Source organism: Sylvia atricapilla, chromosome Z (genome assembly GCF_009819655.1).
Source record: "Sylvia atricapilla isolate bSylAtr1 chromosome Z, bSylAtr1.pri, whole genome shotgun sequence".
NCBI lineage: Eukaryota > Metazoa > Chordata > Aves > Passeriformes > Sylviidae > Sylvia > Sylvia atricapilla.
This window is the reverse complement of record NC_089174.1, coordinates 42,298,424-42,324,029: the sequence shown is the minus strand read 5'-3', so window position 1 is coordinate 42,324,029 and position 25,606 is coordinate 42,298,424. Positions and strand designations below refer to the sequence as shown.

At 44.7% G+C, this 25,606-nt stretch overlaps 1 protein-coding gene across 1 annotated transcript in view; it reads right to left on the bottom strand.

Annotated features, from left to right (window-relative positions):
* The window catches only part of PSD3 (pleckstrin and Sec7 domain containing 3), a 103,619-nt gene that overhangs the window by 66,748 nt on the left and 11,265 nt on the right, over positions 1-25,606 (bottom strand). Inside the window, exons 2-4 of the mRNA XM_066339219.1 lie at positions 24,539-24,647; positions 10,742-11,804; positions 8,947-9,327 (exon numbers count right to left, since the gene is read on the bottom strand). Of these exons, the coding sequence (XP_066195316.1) occupies positions 8,947-9,327; positions 10,742-11,804; positions 24,539-24,647 (1,553 nt within the window). The remainder of the gene's footprint in view (positions 1-8,946; positions 9,328-10,741; positions 11,805-24,538; positions 24,648-25,606) is intronic.

Sequence of the window (25,606 nt, the reverse complement as noted above, 5' to 3'; positions counted from 1 at the left end):
TATGCTCTTCATTTTGAAGCAAATCCATAGAGATAAAACTCTCTGATTAGTTCCAAGGAAGAAATGTATGTTAGCATTTTCCTTTATGAAGTAAAAGCATGGAGCAATTGGCCCAGCTAAAGAAGTGACATTCAGAGTTGACACTGAGTGGCAGGGTGTGACAACTTAGCCTAAGTAAGTGCTGTCCTCATCACAGCCACTTCAGTGATCCCAGCTTGACACCGCCTTTCACTTTTACCACACTGATGCACAGCATATGCTTTGTGGCACATGGACTTCCCTGGATGCATATGTTCCTTCCCCAAGGAGCACTAATTCATCTGGCATATACATCTGGAGGAAGTGCACTGGTTGCACCAATTGCAGGGGAGTTTGGAAGAGAGGGCTGGAACCTTCACAGACATTTTGGAAAGAGAGAAGGATGGAACAGGAGGAAAACCAAGCTTTTCTCTCAAACAAATGTGAATGTCTTCAACATCAGCTTTACTCCAAGGCAGGCTGTGTCAAGCATTTGCCAGCAAAACCCATCAGAGCAAAACGCAGCAATAATTACAAGTAAGGAAGGGTGGAGACACATTCTGACATGCTGAAGCTAGGGCCAAAACCAATGTCCTTTTCAGCAGGGGTAAGGCATCCACTGGGGAGCCACACTGTAGCTGATAATCACCCACTGCAGGATAGTGCTGGCTCTGTTATTTTAAATGCTTTCACTCTGAACCTTCTTCTCCTGGTTTTGAAGCAGGAGAGCATTCCCTCCATAACCATCAACTCTGTCCATGAGAAGCCTGCTCTAATACTAGTTCAACAGCCCCTCAGAAGCATGGTAAGGACAAAGCAGAAACCGTCAGGTCCTGCCCTCACTCCTCCACTCCACCCTCTATGTCCTCCCTGTAGAAACAAATTCCTGTTCTGTAACCCTTCAGAGAAATTTGGCTGTTCAGTGGATGATATCCTTTCACATTTCAGAGCAGACGAGACATAAGCAGTGGCACAGTCTGAATTTCGTTTAAAAGGACCTGGAAAGTTGTGCCTGAACAGCCCAGCTCTGAAACGAGCAGCCCCACTGAAGAAAGTGAAGAAATCCCGGCAGCAGTGGGATGTGATGACTCAGTTCCTGCACAAATGACCCGACCACACAAACGGGCTAGGAACGGCTGTGCTGCAGCTCCCAACCAGCATCTTCAGGGCCAAGAGACAGTGAGCACAAAAGCACTTCAAGCAATGATTTACCTTGCCAGTTACCTTCAGCTCCAGTTGTATCTTGGCTCTTCCAAGATACAACTGTAGGAAGGGGAGAAAAATAATAATAATAAAAAAAAAAATGCCCTTTCCTAGCAGATGACTCAGTATGCTATTTTACTCCAAATAGTTTAATCAGCTTTGAAGTCCTATGTATGGATTCTTTTCAAAGACATGCTTTGAAGTTGATCCCTCTTTGAGGACTGACACAGCTGCACGTTGCTGCAACTCAGTTCAGTGGGTGTCTCACAAGCACAGCATCAGCCAGCACTTACAAAGCAAGGATGGCGTCTACAAGCCAGAGTAACCACTAAGTGTCTATTAAAAAGTACTTCAATCTTGTCATATCACATGGAAAGGAGCAAAGTTAAAAGTAACAATCCCTGTAATCCCCTATTTGTTATCAATAAAACATATATGTTAAGTCAATTTCAGACCAAAAAATATGAAATGCATACTGCTGTTCAAAAATAACCTCTTATTTCCTGTAATCATCCGTCTTTTTCTTTCATTAAAATAATTCCTACTGCTTGTTAAAAAGTGAGCTAGCAGTGAAAGCATTCAGAAAACACCATTTCTGTAGGCTTGTACACAGCAAATGCATTTGTCATTACAGGACCACAGCATTAGAACAAGAAGTCCTGCCACATGCAGGGACAGGATTGCAGCCCTTCCGAGAGACAGCATGTACTTTATTACACAGCCATGCTGGCCTGCTGCCACCTCAAGTACAAATGTCTTGCTAAAAATACTCCAGGTTTGATTCCATTTTGACCTCAGGCTTCATACATTGCTATGGCAAGGGTTAGTGCTTCCAAAGGGACACTAATCACATTAACATCACCATGCCTAGAAAGTGAAAACCTGGTCCTCACCACAGGGGGTATCCAAAGGCAGTGGATATTTCCCTGCAATGGATATTTCTGACATGCATAGACACATAGACTGGTCTCTTGAAATCATTAGGATTGTCCTATACTCAGGATCTGATACATCTGCCCCAATAAAAATAAAAAGACAGACACAACAAATGCACTGCACACCTACAACCTTGCTCAGAAAACACTTAGCCCCTACATGTTTCAGGAATCCTCAGGCTCTCCCCTCAGACCCCGCCTGCTCCATCTGTCAAGAGCCACCATCCCTGCATTCAGCACCCACAGGACCTTCCTTCCCTATAATCGTCCTACGGGGTGCTCCAGGATAGGACCAAAACTGGGAAGACAGCTGAGTACTTCCCCGCCATGCTTGGGCTCGGTTTAACTGTTGGGAGACTGGTCCAGGAAGAGCGTATTCACCAGGCAACTGGTCCAGCTGGTCCTTTCCTGGCAGGCAGCAAAACAGATGCATAAAAATACATGTGTTTACACCTTTCAGTTCAGGCATCCCTGCAAATGTGCAGATGAAGCACTTGAGCATTGGCACTGGTATCACACAGGAGCTTTACATTTAAACCATGCAGCAAAATGAACCACCTGTCCTCAAAAACAATTGTAAATAAAAAAAAAAACAACTACTAACCAACCCACAGCTCACCCAGCTGTACTAGCAAGGAGTTTGGGTGCTCTGTTGCCCTGTTCTTCTCCACCGCTGCTCCAGCATCTGAGGACATGCATGCCTCTCTATGCCATCCTACCAGCTTCCAGGCTGTGTCTCTCTCTATCCCAGCAAACACACAGAGGAAGAAGAGATATAGCCACCAGTAACATGGAGAGGGGAATGACTAGCAGCCAGTCGTGGCTAATGGATGAGATGGCAGGCTACACTTTGAGACCAGCTCAGAGCTGCCAGAGACACCTCGGTTTTGGTGAATCAAGCCTTCCTGACCTAAATGGCTTTGACTTTAATGGAGATGTGCCAACAGATGCCAGCTTCAAAGCTGAGCTGCTGACAGCTCTATACTGAGGCGCTTTGTGTAGCAAGCTGATCAGCTGCTCCACTTTTTATTTTTCTTTTCTGTCTCTGTGAGCTCCTGGATATTTGATTTGTTTGTTTTATTTTCACAGGAGGCTGAGAACTGAAGAGGCGAAAAGTCAGCAGTCCCTTTTTTCCATAGAACAACAGTTTATTTAGGAACTAGAAGAAGCAGATTTACAAACTCTCACTAAACTGGTATTCCAAGCACCTCATTAGCCAGAGCAAAGGCAAACTCTGTACAGCTATCTCCAGAGCCTTGATAAAGTGATGACACCCTTCCTGGAGGGAATACCAAGGTGAACAGTGCAACAAAACATTTTAGAAGTTAGTAGACTATATAATAACAAGGCAAATCTTCAGCTTCAAAATGCCAGTGGTGTCAGAAATGCACCTCTGTGAATTGTGCCACTTCCTCTTTACCTGGATTCAACATACACCCATGCCAGCATATTGCGGTTACCAGTGGCTCAATAACCGACAGATGCATTAGCCCATGTGCCAGCAAATGGGCTCCAGCACTTGTTTGCTTGCTCACCAGCTGCAGATGCATTTAATGCATTTGCTTTTCTAAGACAATAACCAGTGCCATTCCTCTGAATACACTTCCTTATCCTGGGCATCTGGTTGACAGCAAATATGAAGTATCATGTTCTGACTGACCTATATCTCCTAAGTCCCAGTCTGCCATGAGCTGAGGCATGTCTGAAGGTGAAAAAACATCCACTCAGAGAAACAGGGATTTCACCAGATTTGACACTAAATGAAAAATTCAATTGGGTCTCTAAGTGAATCTTCAAAGTGCAAAAAGATTCTACCAGACCTCTGCCAGACACACTAATAAAACGAATGTATAAAAATTACATGCTAGATTCCTAAGTATTGAGTCTTGTAACTACATTGGAAAATCAAATACAAGCTTCTTTGGACAAAAATAGCAGTGTGCAAACTGAAAACCAAAATTATAACTGGCATCTGGGTACTGATAAACTGGGAAAAGATTTAGAGAATCAGCCTGGAGAGAGGAATCAAAACTGGACTTGTCAACAAAGTTTACTGTCTTAAAGAAGGAATAAGCAGAGTGCCAAGTAAGAAACTGCTGGAAATTACCTATACACAGAAGAAAAATATCCACCATGGGAACTGCTACAAGAGGCCTCAACAATTTAAAGTAACCTGGTACCCATGGGAATTTCAGGCTACGTTCTTGTGAATTTATTCTGAGAATCACCAGATTGCTTTAGGGAGTTTGTTTTCTTCCCCTCTTGAATACATATGCAACCAAATTTGTGTTTGCATCTCTAGGAGAAAAAAATAACAGAACTTACAGAATTTGCTGAGCAGCAGCAGTTCTTTGAAGATGATGGCAGGTGGCAAATATTTAGCATTTTTTGAGGATTAGGAGTTGCAATACAGATTTTTTTCTCATTTTCTCTCTGGATTTACAAAAATCTCGGGCAACCTCCTGCAAACAGAGATAATACTTCCCAAGGTAACAGGAAAAAGCACTTTCGGCAGGAAAAGAAATGCCGCAAGTTTTTTCTTGGTTTTTTTGTGGGTCTTTATAAATTTCTTATTCTGACTCTAGCCTACAAGGGGAATGGAAAGCCTGCTGCAAAGTATGCAGTAAAAGAAAAGACTAAAAGAAGTCCAGTCATTAAAGTCTGTAAGTATAGAGATCATCACAGAGATAATTTCACACTTCATATTTACTCACACAGATGCTTTTTCTGTGTGGTACACATAGAAAAGTTAACTCCTTTTCCCCTCAAGTATATCTTACTGCTTTGGAAACACGTTCCCTTCACCCCACTCTGACTTGGATCACCAATCCGAATCAATTTGCAAATGATTACACCTAGTCCAGGCAACGCAAATTCAAGCTCCGTGTCTCGGTAGCAGCTTTCAAACAGTTTTTCTTACTGCGTCTAAAAGTAAGACTGAACTCCCAGATAGGAAGGCAGAGCCTTGCTCGCCTTAACACAGCTCACTGGCACGGGAAGAGAGAGTACAGCACCTGGGGCGTGGGTGTGACAGTGGGGACTGCATGCCTCTGCAAGGATAACAAAGAGACGAGGTAACCAAACACGGCCCGAATGCAACGCCCTTACTGTCATTACAAAGCTTCATCACACTGGCAACCTGCAGCTCAGCCTATTTTCATGAGGATCCCACGGTGCCCTGACACACAGTAAGGCTGCCGCTCAGCTCCGAAACCTCACACACCACCCCTCCTCCCCCTGTTCTCTCACCCCCTCCTGTGGAAACTTAAGGCTACTTCAGCTGCAGAATATTTCTCCCCGCCCCCCTCCCCCAGAGAATCGCTACAGAATGACAGAATATTCTGAGCTGGAAGGCATACAAAAGGATCGACTCCAACTGTTACGTGAATGGCCCACACAGGGATCAAACCCTCAACTTTGGCATTGTTAACACCATGCTCTAATCAACCGAGCTTATCTCAGAGAACTGAAAGAGAATAAACTCCACCCTCAAAGACACGAAGAGTCCCACAGGAATGCAAGCTGCACGCCCTTGTCCCCCAGCCATCCCTCCTCCACTGGCTAGGCACAAAGAGCACCTAAGCTATGCCAAGAAAGGACTACTAGTAAAAGCAAGCCTGCCTGCTCTGCGGAAGACCCAGGGCAGCTGACATCTCCCTACCCTAAGGAAGCACAGCAGGTGGCTGTCAAAGCAGGCAGGTCCATCATACAGCTCTCGCCAGCACTTACTGCGTTTAACCACGGCCAGCAGCTGACAGGGAGGACAGCAGGGATGAAATCTTCAGACACCCAGGAGCTCATATGAACTTGCAGCCTGCAAGCCTCAAATAGCTTTTTTTTTTCCTCTTTTTCAGTTCTGAAGGCATGTGACCGGCCCTCACATACCAGAGCTGACCCCTCCCAAAGCCAGCATTTCCTAAGAGCGGAGAAGGATGTTACCCTCCTGCTTATTCATTACGAAGCCAGGTTTTCTCGTCCTTACGCATCAAAACCTCATTCCCTGTGTGAGGTACTCTCTGGATCCCTCCAAACTGGTGCAGAAGGGGCTATGGTGCTCAGTTACCTGCTATCAAGAGTGCATGGCCAGTGGGAGCCACGGCTCCTTCTTTCCCAATTGGCACATGGCTTTCAATTTCCAGGGAGAAAACCACCAGCTCTTTGCTCTCAAGTCGGCCGGCCTCTTCTGCTCTGGGCCAGGAAGAACTGCTCGTGTTTCTCACCACTCACTTATTAACTAATGCTAGTACTTGGAACCATGCTCCCTCCCCAATCACTTTTTATATCATCAAAATACACAGTGCACAGGGCACTGCTGAGATTTTGGTTTCTGTTTTTGCTCCCTCGGGTTGGCAGTACCGTTTCCGGGGGGGAGGGTCTCATGCTCCTTGCAGTCGCGCACACTGCCTTTGCTCTGCTCCCAAATCCCCCGCAGCCAAAATCCACCCGCTTCCCTTTGCACTTGCCAGTATTCACATGCCGAGCCCCCACGGCAACCCGCACCCCCCTGAGAGGGGCTTCTCCCGCCGCTCTCCGGCGGGGGGGGCTGCGGGAGCGGAAGCCCTGGCCGGGCAAGGCGCACGGAGCGCCGCGGCGGCCCCGCGCGAGGCCGGGCACGGCAGGGCCGAGGGCTTGTGTCCCCCCACCCTCCTCCTCCGGGAGGGCTGGACCACTGCGGAGAGTGCCCTCTGGAGCGCCAGGCAGGCACTACGCGGGAGGAATTGCAGCCCCCAGCACAACCGCAGGCTCTCGGCACGGTAGGAAACGAGAGCTTCAGCAGCAGGCAGAGAGGTGCCACATACGCATCGCAGAGGCAGACTTAAGTAAACCTAAGTCTCGGATTCAAACTCCCTGAGCCGCCAGGGCTCAGGAGGCTATTTCTGCTTCACCTGATCATCACCAGGACACACCACCTTGACCCCTCTATACGATAAACCTCTCGCCGCCCCCAGCACGCACACAACTGCTTCTCACCCACGCGCTCCTGACACCGTGATTCCCCACCGGCTCCAACAAAGTATAGTACTTACGACCTGTCAGTCGCCTGCCAGTCACCACACAACATACACGCCTGGTGCAATACAACACGATACTAGAATACTGGAGGAGGAAGGGTGGTGTTGGCTGTAAGATTGTCGCTGGGAGGATTACTCTGTTGGGCATACTTGTGGCTAACCATCCTGCTGTGCTGACATTCTCTACTGGCACCTACCTTAGGTGAGCCCTTGAGGCTTGTCTCTAACAAACCAGAAATACTTTTTTTTCTTATTTTTTAAATTAAGTGAGAAAAAACTATTTAAACATCTACTGCTGGTTTATCAGTATGGCTGCAAATCTAAACTAAAATTAATTCCAAGTGAAATCCACATTAGGCAGGTACCTGATGTGACTCATCTAAGCACACCTTGTCTTCGTGATAATTTTTTGTCTTGATGAGCCAATGTGGGCCTTACTTGGCAGTATCTTTTAGATACTAGATACTCCAACTAGGGGGTAACAGAATCAGGATCTGAATATGCTGCTTGTTCTCCCCTGTCCAGTTTTATGTCAGTCTTTGGTTTTGCTGTAAGTAAGGAGCTGTAAGTCTCAGGACTGAACTCAGTTTCTGGCTCCATACAGGTTATTGCAGATTAGTAGTCACTTATTGCCTATTGGCAGGCACCATGCATGCCCAAGATCTAAACACCTTTTTTTACTGCATGATTGAGGGGAAAATATTTTGAACTTCAAGGTCCTTCTGCCTGTTGTTTTAAGAGCAAACTGTACCTTAATCCATAAAGTTAGCGAAACTACTTCTGCTCAAAGGACTTCTTTCATTTTAGCACAAAAGAAATAAAACAGATAAAAGAACTCCCACGCTTACTCCCAGGAAACTAGACTAGTCCCATCTAAGGGAATAGTAGTAGAACTCTTAGATAATAGCCTGTCCCTGGAGGATGAAGACCAGAGGCATCTTTGTCACTCACAATGTCCTTCACCACTTTGCAGGTGAGTTGCACCCTCACTACTCTGCTTTTAACTCAACCTCCCACTTTGTGCCTGCCTTTCACTTGCCCCCACTCTCTTGGACAGCACACTATTACAAAAGTTCAGACATGGAGTGATTTTCTACAATTGCACAGTATTTTCCAACCACTCAGCCTAGTTTTTGCTTCTCACATCATTTTTCCTTTCAATAGGTTTTCTCACCTCCCGTTCTACCTAAACAGAAATTAGGAACATTTTTGCAATGCTTGCTCCTCTTTTAGTAAGTATGTGCACAAACGAAAGAAGCAGCTAATCTGTAAATGTGGTGGGAGCAAAATCTCATCCTAGCAGAAGTAACATTCTAAACTCCCACTGGCCTCAGAAGAGGAAACACTGTGCCCAGAGACACATCTTTAACATCCAGATCAAAAATTGCATTTGGACAACTCATTTGTGTACACCAAGTGTTACTGCTCCTAAAGTTGCTGCCAATAAATTCAGGCAGGAACTGGAGCTTAACAAGATTCATTTGTAACCAATAACTAACTCCTCCAGCGACAGGTCCCAGAGATGTGATAATACCAGACAGACTTATATATCAATACATCAGCATTGCCTAATAAATCTTCATAATAAATTTGTACTCTCCTTATGAATGGCAGGTTTAGATGGCTTATTCCTCTCCTGCAGTCACCCTGGGAATTAATCTCTGTGGAAAATTTGAAGTGTTAAAAGAGTCAGAACTACACTATGTGACAGTACACAGAAGTAAGCACAGATTGGGGCAAATCAGCAGGCACGCAGAAAGCTCACCCACTACTTTTACCTTTCCAGACGAGGGACTTCTGTGACATCTCCTTTGAAGAGTGTTTCACTTGCATCCCTTAAGCCATTGGCGATGCCTTCACCACATCCCTTCACCTCCCTGTCAGGGACATCTGTCTGCCCCAAGGGTGATGTCCTATCTAAAAACTGTCCACCCTCCTTCATGCGCTGCTGGATCATTGGAGTGAGTGGCATCTCAAAGCTGAAGAAGCTATCAGGCTCCGAGTACAATGTCTCCAGCGATTCTGCACTGTAGTACAAAGATGCATTGTCTAGGATGTTTTCAAACTGTGAGCTGTACACATCGGTGGAGACGTCAGAGTGCCTCTGCCCAAGGAAATCTTCGTATCCTCCTGTGGCTGCTTCCCCCTCCTCCACCATCCTGAAAATTAACCAGAAACAGCTTATTTCAACTTGGGGGCAAGGTTTAAACTTTGGGCAACCATTCTCACCTTCCACCTTTCTGAGCAGAAAGGTCAATGCAGCTTTATGCACTGCAGGTAAAATGCTGGTTTTTCCTTGCACTACCTCTATTTACGACTGGCAACATCTCCCTCTCCAGGGACACAGAAAGAAACTTTTTTCTAGGTAAAAGAAGAGGGCTAGGAGACAGCCTAATATTGTCTAACAGGTAACATCAGCTGCTTATGTGCAAAGGAGGAAAGCAAAATGTGTAAGATCTATCCAAATACCAGTGCCATAGCAGAGGCTGCAGGTGTTGGAGATACGTATCCAGATGGAGCCTCTGCCACTGAAGGACAATTTGCTATCTTTGCAGTCCTAGGACTGGGGTCTTCAGCAAAAAGCTGAAGGAAACCACTCCAAAATACAAAGGGAAGCATATGCAATTAAAAATAAGGAGCCTGAGGAGATTTGAAAGGAGAAAACTCAGCCTGGTTGCTGATGCAAGAAAAGGTATACCATCCCCCTGAAGAGTTTTCTTCTCCACTGCACCAGATACTGTGGGGCTCCTTAACATGCCAGAGGTTAGGGTAGCCAGTCCAAGTAACCCCATGCACTAGCCAAAGCAAAATGCCAGAGATCCAGAGGTGCAGAGGCAGGAGAGCCTCCCTTGTAGGGATCTTGTCTCAGCAGCAAACACCTCTCCAGGTCAAAGTGGGCATGGTTTGCTCAGATCACACCAGTGGAACCCTTTGTTTCATCAGAGACGTGCATCAGGAAAGAAAAGCAAGCACATCAGGATGCAAAGCAAATCAAGACACAAATGCAGATTGCCATTCTTGCAATATCTACTGCTGAAATGATATAAACAGATAGACAGAGAGACAGATAGATAGATAGAATATAGAAAGTACATATTGTAGCATTTATCCTCCTATGATCTACATGGCCCTGGATAAAATGTCTTTATTATCCAACCTTTCAGAGGTTCTCACACTGTTCTTGCACAAACTCTGAATGAAACCAGAAAATCTGTATGGCCAGGCCTGCATGCCAACTGTATTTAATTATATGACATGTCCAGATCCCAGCTACACCTGCCACAGATGCTTCATCACACGGACATCACTGTGCAAACAGCAAGACTTCTGATCTTCATGTTTCAAAACCTGAGATGGACAGCAAACTTCAGTGAGATGGTGTGGAGTGGCTTCAGTACCAATTTCAGGCACTAGCCAACCATGAGCTATGAACTACTACTGTAAACACCACACCACAGGCAGCAGACAAATATTTGCTACTTCTTATTAGCTCCTAAACAGGTAGGCACAAGCCACATGCCTAGACAAGGCGACCCCTGCCTGACCCCTGCCCCCCTCTTAGGACCAGCTCACCTCCCCTGGCCTCTTGCAAGCACAGCCATCTCCTCCTCACCACAGTTCTTCCTGTCCTTCACTTCATCCTTTCCACTTTCATTGAGCAGTGCTGGAGGAGTGGCTCCAGAGGCAGTGGGTCCCAGCCTTGGGTCTTCACAGACCTCACTACATGCACTGTCTGGCAAGGAAATCAAGCCTGGGGAGACAATTGGTGACATAGAGTGGCTGGATGTTTTGGGGAATGCTTTCCTTTCCACAGACACAGAGTCCAGCAGTGAGTGCTTCTTTCTTCTCTGATCCTCAGCTTTTTGCAGCCATAAGATCTCCACACCTTGAAATTCTACATGTTTACTCACAGCTGCCTCTTTAGCAAGCCTTCTCTCAGGACCTGTTTGCATTTTGCCTTGACTGTACTCTGAAAACTCCTCAGAACGTGTGCCCCTTTCCACACTGCTGACTGCTTCCAGATTTGTCACAGATGGTTTGTGACAGCTTGGTTCCTGACCTGCGTGGATCTCCTCTGCTTTATTACTTATGGCTTGTGAGGATTCGGACTGCTTTTCTCCAGCCCATATTGAAGCCAGATCTTTCTCCATGATCAAATGCTTTTTTTCCTCAGCTGTTCGTTCAGATGGAAGAAGCATGTCTGAGAGTTTTTCTTGGCCTGCTTGAACTGGTTCTCTGGCTGCCTGCACATTTTGGCTGCCAGTAACACTCTTTTTTTCCATTTGTGTCTCAGAATCGAGAGAAGTATTTGCTCTTTCTTGCACCTTTATTGCTTCTAGCCGTCGAGAGATTTTCATAATCTCTGGCAGATCACCTGCAGGTTGCAAACCTTCCTCTGAGGTGTGAAGCTGCAGTGCCCCTGCATCAGGCCTCACGTTATCGGCAGGAGCCGTGCCCAGAGGAACAGGCCCGACGCCCTGGTGACTGTCCCGGCTTTGCGGGCTGCACGTTACAGGCTCGGCCTGGCACGTCGCTGGAGCCGCTGGCGCTTCTCTGCTTGACTCTACACTGCCATACTCTGGAAATTCATTGATGATGGTATGAGGCGGCAAACTGCTGCTGCCACGGCCACTACCTGCAAAGAAAAAAGAAAGAGACCCTGGATTTATCCACCATACGCACCAAGCAAAAAGCCTGATCTCTCTCGCCGGCCCACTCCTAACAGAGTAATAACGCTCTCCCCTGCAGGGAAAATACTGTTCAGTTTAACTCACTTCTGCACACACTCACACTGCAGTTATCCAGAGCTGGTCCTTTTATATAAGAGTTTTTGGGCAGCTCTACTTTGGGAGTGAGTACTACAGAGGAAGGAATGCCAGAAATGTCTGCTACACTTCAGAAAAGGTCCCAGTGGCACAGGCACAGTCTGAGGCCACAGGCCAAGCGCACAGGCCTAAGAAAGCACAGATTCAGATGTCTGAAAGCCGTCCACAGCATGCACCACCACACATGATGATTTTACTTTAAAAAAGACACTACACATGACGGTTTTCCTTAAAAAGACACCACACATGATGGTTTTACATTTTTAGGTAATTTGCACTTGTAAAGGTGAAACACTGGGAAGATAATCAGCCACACCCCTTATGTTCTACAGCCTTGACAAAACTAATTAGCTAAATTACAAAGCAATGAATGAGGAATTCAACTTTCTGCCAGCACTACCCTCTTCCTTTAACAACTCAGGTAGCTGAAGGCCATGTTACAGTAATGAATGCATACCAAGCAATTCACATTTTCTACTGCAGCAAGTACACTGCTGCACAAAAACCTTGCTACCCCTCCCTTCCTTGTGCTGCTTTTCCAACTGATGTAAACAAAGCAGGAGCAAAAATGAGTGGTCCCATTTTCCAAGCGCCAAGCACCCACTGGCTCCTATTGTTGTGAGGTAACAGAGAACCATCTGTCCGGAGGGACTTCAGGGATCACATAATGACAGATAATTGGCCACCTTATATCACAGCACAAGGAGGAACTGAGCTTCTGGGGGAAAAAAAACCCAAAACAACAAAAAAGCCAACCATCAACAGCTGCATTTGTCCCACTCCTTCGGGGGGGTGGGGGGAACCACCACTGGCCAGGTTTATAGAAGTGTTTTCAATCAAACTGCGGGGTGGCAAGACCTGAACACCTACTCTTAAAAGCATCAGGGCTGACAGCTCTGAAACCAGACACCAACTTGCATTTGAATGGCTTGGTCCCAAGCTGCATCTCTAGGTGCCACATTGCAAACTGATTCCCAGCTCTGATCTGAGCAGACTGACCACGGCCTGTTTCTGAGGAGGGAGCCATGTAGCTGTGGTTAATGATAGGCTGAGTTCAAGGTGAAAGAAAGGATAATCTAACACAAGTCCAGAATTGCATTAATATGGCTACCTCTCTGCCAGTGGTTGGTTAAGGTAACCAGAAGCTTACACCTGCCAGTATATCCCAGTATATTTAGCCACAGGGTAAATACCACACACTGGGCAGGATCAAACTGACAGTCTTGGACCCTGCCAAGCCTGCAAATCTTTCCCCATGGGTTCTCCAAATGCCTCCATGCCATTGACTTAATCACTATATAATAAAAATTAAACTTCATCCGGAAGACTTTGGTTTCTGTTCAGGACAGTAACTGGACAAAGCAGGGACCTCTTCTCTGCTGCAAGGTCCCAGGGAGATGTAAGAAGCAAGAATGCCCTGTCCACAATTGCATCACTAGCCCATCTTCATAGCAAGGTTTTCAACACATGGCTGTGGGTGCACCCACAGTGCTTTTCCTAAGTGTCTGAAGCAACAGTCTTCTTTGCACACAACTTAGCCACACAGTGCTTGTATGCATCTCAAGCCTGTATTTTTCATGGCACAGCTACTAGGTTACCATTGTGGGACACTTCCAGCAGGACAAACTCATATATGACAGTGATGCTCTGTGGTTACGAAGTCCCTACACCTGCACTAGAACAACCCCAAGCAAGCAACCCCAAGCTTCTTTCTCATCCCACAACCCTAGTCTTCCCTAAAGCAGAAGCTTTAGTGCTTACTGCTCTCAGCCCGGTCTAGAGGCAGGAATTCTTAAGATAGAGAGCCTGTTACTGTAGATGGTAACATAAACCCTTCTTGGACACATCCACCCACAGCAATGCTCAGTGTGTGCCCTCAGCACTCTGTGGGACAAAACTTGGCCAGGCCACCTGGGCCACACTTTCTGGCTGCACTGCCTGAAGAAAGGCAATACATAGTGCCCCAAGAGCTGGGACCCCCTGTGCCTCACTCCAACCCACACATCCCGCCTTGCTGGAAGGAAGCCCCGAGTGTCAGCCCCGGCCTCCTGTGGGGCTGGGAGGCAGCCAATGTGCTCCGGAGGCCAAGCCCTAACAAGGCACCGCACACAGATCCTGCCAAGGGGCCAGGCTCCTCTCTGCTAATTGCTATCTTAGCTTCTGAACCAACATGAGGGAAACAGAGAGGGCCTTATTCCTGGTGGTGAATGCTAAATGCTCTGCTGCGCGTCCCCATCTGCCACCAACAGCCACTGCTAAGGGTGGAAAGAAATCCTGAGCAAGTTTCCGATTTACTTCTCCTGAACTTCACATCTAGCAAGCCCATCAGACTCCAGAAGAGGTACACGTACAGAGCACACACTCGCACATGCGGGCACGAAGAGATGTCCAAGAAGAGGGAGAGTGCTTACATGTACTCCCCTCTGCCACACCTGCTAGCTGTGTTCCATCTGGGCAAGAGAGCAGCACTACCACAGTAGAAATGAAATGGCTTTCCTAAAGTGAGATGTCAGCAGTCCTCCTCTAGATGAACTGCTGCTGCTGCCGAAGCTGTAGTACAAGTCAGTGGGATTCTTGCCTTTATGCAGGAATATTGCCTAATTCTCTGACTGAAAAAAAACTCATACATGACATCAAAGCAGTGTTCTGTTGCCGTTATGTTAGGTACCACCATGCACAGGACTGCCAAGGTTTCTATTTTGTGAAGTAAACCACGGCCAATCTGCCTCTCTCTGCCAAAATTGCAAAGCCTTTCCCTTTCCTCAGAGAGCTATTTCAGCTACAAGAGCTTAGGGGAGCTTGAGCTCTTTAAGGGAAACTCCTCCTTTATTCCCATCCACCACCACAGCATCATGTCTTGCTGCAGCTACTGGCATATCCTGTCCAACCCCATCCCCCAATATGACCGCATTGCAAACAAGGCTAGAAAGACAACAACAAAATTTAAGGACTGCACTGAAGATGCGCAGGGAAAAAAAACACCCATCATCAAACAAACAAAGAAAGGACACACACTTTCAGGTAACACAAATTTCTACTTTGCATTGAAGGTGGCTTCTTTCAAAAATGAAAAAATAAAGGAAGAAAAAAAAAAAAAGAAAGAAATGGATAGAGAAAAAGCTAAAATAGAAAGGGGGTGAGTGACTAGAAAACTGAGACTGGGCAGATATAACCTAACAGCATTTGGCAGCCTTTCTGATGACTAGACGTTGAAAGAATTAATGACTTAAATCAGGCATAGATATGATATTTCATAGGTAAATAACCATTCCATGTCAAACAAACTTGTCTACAGCACAATAAAAGGAAATTCTAGGAAGCAAAACACAAGTTAAAAGCATAGACAGACATTTTGTTTACAGGTACATTTTAAAAAAGAATGGTGTGAGTGTCTCTCTCTATACAGTATATATATATATATATAATATAGCTCGAGAAATTAGATATATTTGCTTGAACAGTCTCCTTACTCACAGAGGTTACTGTAGCTCCAGCAGTTACCCATTGGTCAAAGAAATAAAATGCACAGATCATCAGTTTATCTATAGCGATACCAGCTAATTCAATTCCTGCTGTTCTAGTCAACTGGAATCAAAATAGTTTCAAATTTCCTGGCAGCTGCTGCCCTGCACAGCATACAATGATGTAAATGGATGCTTTCTGAGTATTATGAAACTGATGGGGGAACTGCAGTCTCATTCAGTCTATCGCAGCTAAGGAGTCCACCTTGGCAGCTTGCAGGGGGGGAAAAAAATTTCCTCCAGCAAGGCTGCCTGACAGCATGCCAGGGATACGTCTGTGCTTAGCTGCCGTTTTTGTAACTGATTCTGTAAGGGGAAAATCGGACAGAATGGCGATGCTGAGAGTCATGTGCTGGTCTCGGAATGCAGGATGCTTTATGGCATTTCGGCATTAGTGAGCTGGAAGCATTCGCTAAGCAGCCCAGTCATCCTGCATTTTATGTCTCTGCAGCTCCTTGCGCCAATCACAAGTAGCACGTGGGTGAGCTTGAATGCAGCATCTTCTCAGTTACGTTTTCCTGGTATTTCTTGCCACTATTTTGTAAAAGGCAAATTAGGGCAAGTAAAAAACAATGTACGCATTAAGATGAAACAAATCTCTAGGTGACAGAACTTAATGAGCAAATCATAGGATTTATAGTATTATATCACTACTGCAGCCTGCCTAAGAGGAGGGTTACACATATCTGTATCTCCTCCTGCACTGCATCATGTTACAACTTCTACAGTCACTAAAACTATTCCAATTGATAAAGAAACCTGCTCCTGCTGAGATGGAGCAGCAGTCCCCTGTAAAAGGGGAGGGACGTTGCACAGCCTCTGGCAGCTTTGTGCAGCAGCTCTTTTCCCAAATGATGTCATTCTCCATGCTGTGATAGGTCCTGCCTGGCCAGCGTCGCCAAAGCCAGGGGATTAACATAATGCAAACATGGAGCTTTTGTAACTGGACTGCAAACATCCACACCAGATTCGGCGCAGGATTTTCTGCAGCTTGCAGGCACTCCAGGCTTTTGGGTAGTTTGCTTGCTCCAAAAAAGAGAAGTGGAGCTGGATCTTCATCCCGTCAAAAGTTACAGCGGCATTATGTAAAAACAACAAGTTGGTGGAAATGGGGAAGCTGAGTGAAAGTGTGAGGGAAACAGAGGGAAGAGGTTGGGGAGAGTTGCCTAGAAATAAATCCTGGTGAAATGCCTCTGTGCCTTAGCAAACATGCAGGGAAGGTAGAGGGGAATACAAGTACGGCAGGGCCCTTGCAGAAAAATTGACTGTCTTGGCTGAGAACCCTCACCCCAAAAAGAAACAACCAGAGGGACTCTCTGCTGTGGTCACTGGGAGGTTTGGCACAGAGCCCAAAAGCATGCACAGACTGCATGCTCTTTGCAATCACCATGCTTGAACAGCCAGATCATGGTGTGACAGCCAGTGGCTCAGGGTTACCCAGAAATTGAACTAATTTTTCAGGGAAAAAAATTAATCCCCCTGCAAGCATGCAGGGGCAGTGTGTTGCTTAGGAAATTGTACACCCACAGCTTGCTGCACACTGGAAGAGATTCTCAAAAAGGTACTGCTCAGCACCGCTCTTGCATAGTTCCCTAAATTCTGGGGAGGTTGGGGTACCAGAGGCTGTGCTAGATGAAACTTCAGTCTGCCACAGGACAACCATGCTCATGGTAAATCTGTCACAAACCTCTCTGCTAGTCAAATCCCAGTGCTGGAGGTAGTGATGTGATGGTGCCAAGTTGTCACTGGTTTGGAAAACAGAGTAAGAAAATCCACTAGGATAAGAATGTAAATCCTATGCATTTAGAAAGCAATGACCATTTAGAAAGCATGTAAAATAGATGCCTCTTTGAGAGTTTGTGTGGATTTTTTTTTACAACTGCTCAAGTTCTAACCCTATCCCTGATGGAAAGCTTTATGCAAGCAATGCTGTGACTTGGTTCATATTTTTCCCCACAGATTTTAACTAATTCCCAGTGGTAAACATGGGTTTGGGACAGTTTGTATAACCCCAACAGCACTGAATTACGTGTTCTCCAAAGACCCCCACACCTTTCTCCTGCTTGCAAGGATGGCACCCTGCTGCAGTCACTCACAGCCCTACAGAGAGCTCAAAACAGGACGAAGTCCAAAACTAACATGCAGCACGTGCTGAGAGGATTTAGTGTGAGGGATTATCCACTACAAATTGCTGTATGGGCCACAGATGGTCAGTGAGATAGCTCAGTCCCAAGAGTCATTACCCTGGAAAGCAAAATGGTAGAGTGGAAAAGCTGCTAGGACGAGCAGTAACAGGGGGGGAATACAAATGAAGTATCCAGACTCCTTATCCTGACATAAAAGTGCAAGTGGGTCCTACAATATTTAATGCACTTTTCTTCTTTGAAGTCCCCCACTCTGGAATGACATGGCTGTAAGAATCTCAGGTTTTGATTTAAGGCTTATGTTTGGAAAAGTCTGAAACCCAAAATGTAAACAACAGAGCGAAAAAGAATCTGAAATTTTCTTTTCTGCTGCTTTAATTTAGAAAGGAAGCAGGTAAGAGGCGATATTTTAAGTGTAGATACACACAGTAATTAGCAAGAATTACTTTAAAAGCTCCATAAGAGCCTTCAACTGAAGAAGAAACTTCCAAAGCAGTGACAACTCACAGATGCTTTGACATTTTCAGCATCTACAAAGACCTTACAGCCTCTCTAAATTCACTTGTAATTAATGTTATATATTTTAAACACCGTATTTTTAAAGAATCCTCTCAAAACCCTTGGAAAGTAGCTTTGAGCAAGCAAAACTGGCTTAAAAATCCCTCACTTCTAAGCACAGATCTCAGAAACTCTAGATTTTTGTAGATCCAGAAACCAGGTACATTTGCAGAAAAGGATATCCTTTACTACATTTCATGGTTTGGGACAAATTAACCAAGCTAAGAGTAGTCTTGCCAGGCAGTTCTTAAAGCCCTCTAGGAGATGATTCTCAAGTTGTGTGCCCAGCTAAAACAAAAGTAGGACACAGAGGGACATGTGCATCTCCCATGCTCCAAGTGTTTGTTGCTAAAGGTGCAGTTGGACATTGCATAGAAATTTTTCAGCAGGCTCTCACAGCAAATGAGACTCCCTTCCTCAGGAAGCTGGATAGAGTTAAATAAACACAGGGATCTAAAGCAGAAGGTACTTGTTAAAGCAGTGAACTGCGAACAGGAAAAATACATGCTGTACTCTGTGTTACACTTTTTCAGTCCAGTACCAGGCCGTAACTGCATCTACCCACATCATTTTAAATGCCTTCTCCATGTGCGCATCAACAGCAACTTAACATGCATCATTTCCTTCAGAAAACTTCAGAAATGAAGCAAGGCTACAGCACAATAGAGGGCTTGTGTTGATGTGCTGCAGATCTCACCAGATGACGGCCAAGGCGAGGAGGCCATAGTGACAGGTAAAAATACAGCTGTGCCCCACTGTACCTGCCAATAACAAGCTAAGTCAGCTGGCTGATCCTCTCCTGTTGTGCCCACTGATCTGCATGCCCTATTTTCTGTCTACCTGATGAAAGGGGATGGCCTGACTGCCTGCAGGAAAATGTTGCTGAGTCCTGCCAGCTTCAGCCAAATTCAGCCAGTGCCACGTGTGCTCTGAGCATCTGATGTAGCCAGACACTGACAGACTGCCAGTATCACAAGATCCCCAAATATTTGTGTGCTCACTTCAGCATGACTCTCAGCTTCAGCCAACAGAGCACAGCCAGGGAGACATTTACTGTCTTATGTCTGGCATTTCCTAACTTCTGAGTGATTAATTCTGCACCTTTAAAAAACAATAAACAAACAGCCCATGTTTTAATGATTATTTGTACTAAACCCTTGGCCTTCAAACAGCTCTGTTGTTTAGAATGTTGAGGATGTGGTAATCTCCTCCCTACAGCTGTAGGTTATGATAACTTGAACTATCTAGCTTTCAAGTGGAGGTCACAAGACATACAATTTCCTCTTGTGGAGTAAGGGACTTAGCATAATGCCTTGTGCCCCCTTTAGTTTTCCTCTCCCCTGGACTGGAAACCCAGACATCCATCACACACACCTGACAAATCCAGAACATGTCTCAGCTTCTCCCCGCCCCAGGAAGCAGGACTCACAATTTCAAAGGAGATAAAAAGACAGCTTCACCTCTCCACCTCTGCAGCCAAGATGCAGAGCACAATAGAACCTGTCCTCCTGCACTAGCATTTGTTTTCCCATATAAACAATTCTCTTCTGACAGAACTGTAAGAGCTTGCTGCTCTTCAGAACATCCAGAATGACCTGGTTTACTCAATGTCGGAGTGAAAGAGGAGCACTCAGCATGGCCAGTGAACATGCTGGTGCCAAAGAGGTAATCACTTCCTATAATTCAACTGGAAAAGTACCTTCTAATACAGTACTTCTGGAGACTTAAATTTAAAAACTTAACCTTCTTTTCGCATCATTGTCAATCAATGCCAATCAAACACCATGGATATTTATGACAAAACTATTGATTACACGCTGTGATTTAAATATTCCTGCAGGTCTTCTATATATCAGAAAATGCAGTGGGACACTAGAAACAACAACAACAAGCTGATAAAGTCAAATATGCACAACAGGATGATGGAATTTTAATTACAGCGGAGAAGGGTACCACAGCTCCAATTCTTCTGTATCTCAGCCTTGTGTGTGCTCCTGGTAAATGCTGCAGGACATCTGATGTGCTAATCCTTCACCATAATTAAGCAAAATTAATGTGAAAATCAGGCAGTCCTCTAACCTTCAGAAAATGCAGTTTTGCACCTTTTAAGGAAAGCAGAGCTGCAAAAGAAGATACCAGACCAAGGAGCCCAGACTTTCAGGATTGCCTGGAGATGGAAAGAGCAAGAGATGAAAATATGGCAAGGGTGGTGCCTAAAAATGGAAAACAACTGGGTTGGAGCACTGGGCAAGACTACAATCAGCAGTCTGGGCGATCATGAGAACAATGAAATGAGTGCATGTGGTCTAAGGGCAGTTCCTGCAGTGAGAATCAGAAAGGTGCCACTTCCATGCAATGCAAGGAGGATGCTGCAGAGCTGGACATGCATGCCTCAAAATAACAGAGCAAACAAGCAAGATGATTAAGGACAACCTAGTATGGGAGTGATGCTCATTTTACTAGTATGTGAGTGATTCAAGTTCTAGAAACTCTAAAGCAAAAGCAATCATTTCTGTGATTGCGGTTCAGGAATGGGTATGTTGTATGGGTCAAAGTATGTGTTTGATTTTCTTTCACATGTCAGACCTGACATTGTTTGACCCCTTGCAAAGGTGGTTCAGCACACATTGCCAGTAGAAAATAAGCCCTTTTCTTAGAATTGTTCTTTTGGAATCATTGGGCAGAGATGGGGGGGGGGGGGTGGGGGGGAAGTTGTTACTCAGTTTTTGCTGGCTTGAGCTTGCTAAGCACACAGATGAGCACAAGAACTGGCACAAGACAATCCGTGGCAGTATGTGTCTGGGACCATCTCTTTTGGCAGAAGCAAGATGTTAAATGAGCTCACTTGCCTCATGACACCTCACTGAACACAAAACAGCAAGTGACAGGCTTTCCAAAAAGCTATTTGTTTCACCAGAAATTCTAAACCAAGCTTCTTCCAGCAGCTGTTGGGAAAGACCAGATTTGCATAGCAACACAGGCAGTATTTGTACAGGGCCTTTTTGTGAAGGATGAGATTAAACCTCTGGTACACAGGAGGGATGAAAGCTTTCTCCTCTCAGAAGCATCAGAGAAAAGACTGTTTAATAATCTTAAGAAGCTATTTTCTTCCTAACAACAGGCCTGGATTTATTTTCTCATATAACAGGAATTATGGGGTATTTGGCCTTCGTGTTTGTTTAAGGAATTATTTTGTAGTATCCCCCACTTTTTTCACCAAGGAAGCACTTTTAAGACTAAGTCATGTGGCTGTGACTTTTATTTCTTTTTGGTATTTAAATGTATTAATGGCAAAGTCATAAAAATCAGGCCTGTAGCACAGCCAAGCCCAGAGAAAAGTCTGCTCAATAGGGATAACTGTTTCCACAGCAGTTTCCAGAGGAGGAATGTATGTTTCCACATACAACAAGTGGCCTTTTATGTCAGTGAGTCTGAGAAGAGGTCTTGTCCAACCCAGCTAAATTCAGTTTCTAAAAAACATTTTCTTTAGCTGGAAGGCAGAAGGCTGGGGTTTCGCCAAGGAAGGTGGCCAGGCTGTGCAGGGCCACGTGGACCAGTGTGGTGCATCCTCCCCAGTGGGAGGGGTCTGCAGGGAGATGTGTGGTCTTGAAACCTTCCACAACAGGATGGTCCTGGGGGCTTGGATCTTGGCTTCTGCTCCGAGTAATGCATCCAGGGCAGGATAGACAATGGACAAGAGAGGAGAGGACCCAGACAAGAGGCATCATGCATTAAAGACAAGAGCACATTAGGACATCAGTGATCACAAATATCCCAGATAAAACCAGATTGAAGACAGCAAAGGAGAGAAAATGTTTTACATGTGACAGCTTTATTAGCATTTGAATATCATTGATGAAACACCTCCTCTAAAGCCATCTAACTTTTTATTTTCTCCTCTGTCATCTGAAAATGATCAGCAGCTTCAACCTGGAAGGTAAAAATCAGCACAGGAGCTTATTAACAAAAGCCACCATCTCCCACCTGGGTAAACAGAAGTGTTTGCCATAGTTGCCCCCCATTATTTTTCCTGCTTTGTGAATTGGTGTGTCTGATCCAAGTGTTTCAGTACTCAGTCAAGAAATGTATACCCTCAGCAGCCATCAGCAGGGCTGCAGTAACACGGCTGTGGCCAAAAAGGAAAGGAAAAACCAGAAGGCAGTAGTAATTAAGCTGTTCAGCAGCTCACATGCTACATTTCATTTCTGAGGCCAGCCATGGCACGGGTCAGCTGCTTTAGGTTAGATAAATTAAAGTTCAGCCTAACTGCCCACAATGACAAGCTGTTTTCGTGATCAAGTTTAAACACCAACATTTCTCCTAGCCCTGCCCCTGTCACTCATTTGCTTGAAATACTTCATACTTTGACCCCTAAAAGGCACATCTTTTTTTTTTTAAAGGAAACTTCAGAAAATAGCATGTTTATTTGGATTTTTAGTGGTGTTTTCTTCCTTCCCATCTAACACAGAGAAGAACAGAAAGACTTTAAAGCATAGCTCTTCCCCTAAAAGCGCATGTCATGACATATTTGATATACATGAAATCCAAAAAAAAGCATGATTTGGTGAACAAAAGCCCTACGTTTGTACCTCTGTCCCCTCAGTCACCCTGTCCTCATTCACCTCCAGTTAATAAGCAGTTAAAACCCGCTCACTTGAAGAGAAAACTAGAAGGGGCAGAACCACTTTTATTTATCCATGGTGGTCAAACAACTTGGAAGAGAAGGAGGAGGATGCATATGTCTGTGACGAGATCAGTCATTTGTATGAGATCAGTCTGGGTAGGCAGAATGTCACCCAGTTTTTGAGTGCAATTCACAAATGTTGTATGTTAACCACTGTTAAATATTCACAAACCCTCCTGTGAGGGTCCCTTGAAATCAGGCCCACTTTGCTAACTGTTAGCCCCTAATGGTATTTTCTCATTAATAAAGAACAGGAGGAGGTCCAGAAACAAGACAAGAAGGAGATCCAGAAAAACGGCAAGAAGCAGCATAAAGAATCAGGCACATAAGTCAATATATCTGGCTTACTCTTTGCCACCCTTTATTTTAGAGCTCAGTACTCAGCTCAGAATACCTGTCATATTTGATAATTGTTTTGGCTGGTAATAACATTAAATTCATTTGGATTTATTAGACACAGCATACTTTATTTAATACCAATCTCTGGATTTGTACCAATGCCTGCTGACAGTGCTCTCACACTGTGTCTTTCCAAGCAAGAAATTAGGTCATCATGATCCATGTAATAAACTGATACACATTTTGTGGCAATTTGGAAAGGTTTTAAAAATTCCTAAATGTGGTCCTTTTGGTTTGGGTTTTTTGAGTTTTTTTTTCTCTTTTTGGAAATATAGATTTTTTTTCACTTTGCAATTAGGATTTCCTAAGTGGATGACCAAATTTTAAAAATCCAGGAAGAAACTCAAGTTCTGCTTTTTATTATCTTTTATTATTATTGTTATTATTGTAATTATTGCTGGGTTTTTTGGTTTTTTTTCCTTTTACTGAAGTTGAGAAGCCTACACAGTTTGTTTCTGAACAAAGTGCTGGCTTTTTCTGGCAACAAGGGAGTCTTTAATTAAGTGACATTCCAGAAAGTTTGCAATTAGAAAGGATCAAGGTACAAAGAGAAGAGCCTGAGGAAATACTTTTTCAAAGAGGGCAGGGCTTGTTGATAATTTTGATGAAGCAAGAGGAACAGCTACAACAACTACATTTATTTTCTTCTAAACTTGGGCTCTTAAAAGGTAGAAAATGTATTTACAAGAAGTATTTATTTACGAGAAGACAACAGGAACAAGACAGATACTTAGGCATAACATTAGATACTGCACCTGGACTTCTGGAATTACTGACTACAGAGGGCAGAGCAGTTTGGGTACCACCTCAAGTATTTAAATTAAAATCTTACCTAGCTCTACCTGTAGAAAGACCACTTCTGGAAAGACCTCCAGGCAGAAATGGCCATGTTTCAGCATGTGCAACTGCAGAATTCGTGGCTGAACAACGAAAAGTGCAGGGACTCTCTCCACCAATGTGTCTCCAGCAGGAGTCCCTGCTGTCACATCATGGTGGCCCACATAAGCCAGAAAGAATGGCAGGAGTATAAGAAAAGGAAACACTGTTGTTTTCTGGGGCCAAATCAGCAGGATCCTATAGCCAGGTACTTGTGAAGGGCAGCATAGCACAGTGAGGGAGCCCTCATGGGATCATTAAAGGAGCAGCTTCTGCAGAACTTTCCTGAGTGGCTTAAGGGATTTTTGTTTTTTTGGTTTTTTGGGGTTTTTTTCCACACAATAGTAATAAACAGCACTTACCCATTCCTGAAGACTTCTTTTCTTCCAAGCCAAATAAAAATTCATATTTGGCCTTGGCAACATTCTGGGCATGAGCTGATACATCCTTATCCCACACAAGTGCTTCTGCCTAGAGTTAAAAATAAACAAAGCTTATCTACCTTTTAGTTAAAAAACAGCAGATGGAATATGAAATCCCTTCAGACAGCATTTCTGAAGTATTCATTTCACTTGGCCACCACCAAGATCATCCAGAGTAGACAAGGGCCAACTCAGAACCCAAGAATTTCAGTAATAAGAACAAAGATCTAACAGAGATGTTAGAACACCTAACCACTCTATACCTACCCTTTAGCCAGCTTACCCACTGAAAGACCAGCAGCACTGGCCAACTATCTCAATAATACCAATTAGGGTTAAAAATATCAAGGGAATAGTACCAGAAATAGCAAATTTGAGAGTATGTATGTCATAAAACTGGGACCCATAGGAAAACCAGAAATGGGGCAGGCTGTTTCTCTGAAAAGAGAGTGGGGCAGAGAAAGTGAGGAGCAAGGACTACAACAAGGATGATTAAAAAAAGGAAGAAGGATGCAAGCAGGTACGAGTACTGTCTAAGGGTCCCTCTTGGGCAACCTAGTGTGTAGGTCAGGATAGGAGCTCAACTTGGTTTTACAACCATACCATCCATACAAGTCAAACCTGCTTATCTGGCCAGGAGGCAGGGAGGGGACACAGGGTGGTGAGCCCACTGAGCAGGGGAACACCTGGAGGAGTGGATGGACAGATGGATTGAGCAACCCATTTTACCCACACCCGATGCCACCAGCACCTTCCCACTGCTCCCTTCTTGTAAGAAACACTCTGACAAAGTCAAAATCTGGTTTCTCAGAAGAGAGAAAGGCTACAGGACTAAGATCAAAATACTTTTCTGAACAGGTAGGGACAAAACAAATCTCTAAGATAAAGCACACACCAGCAATAAACTGTAGTACAAAAAACATCTAGAGTCAGCATTAAGTTTCTTCTCAGCTGGGCAAGACAGAGCCCATAATTCTTCTGTTTGAAGTGACAGATAAAATAAATCAC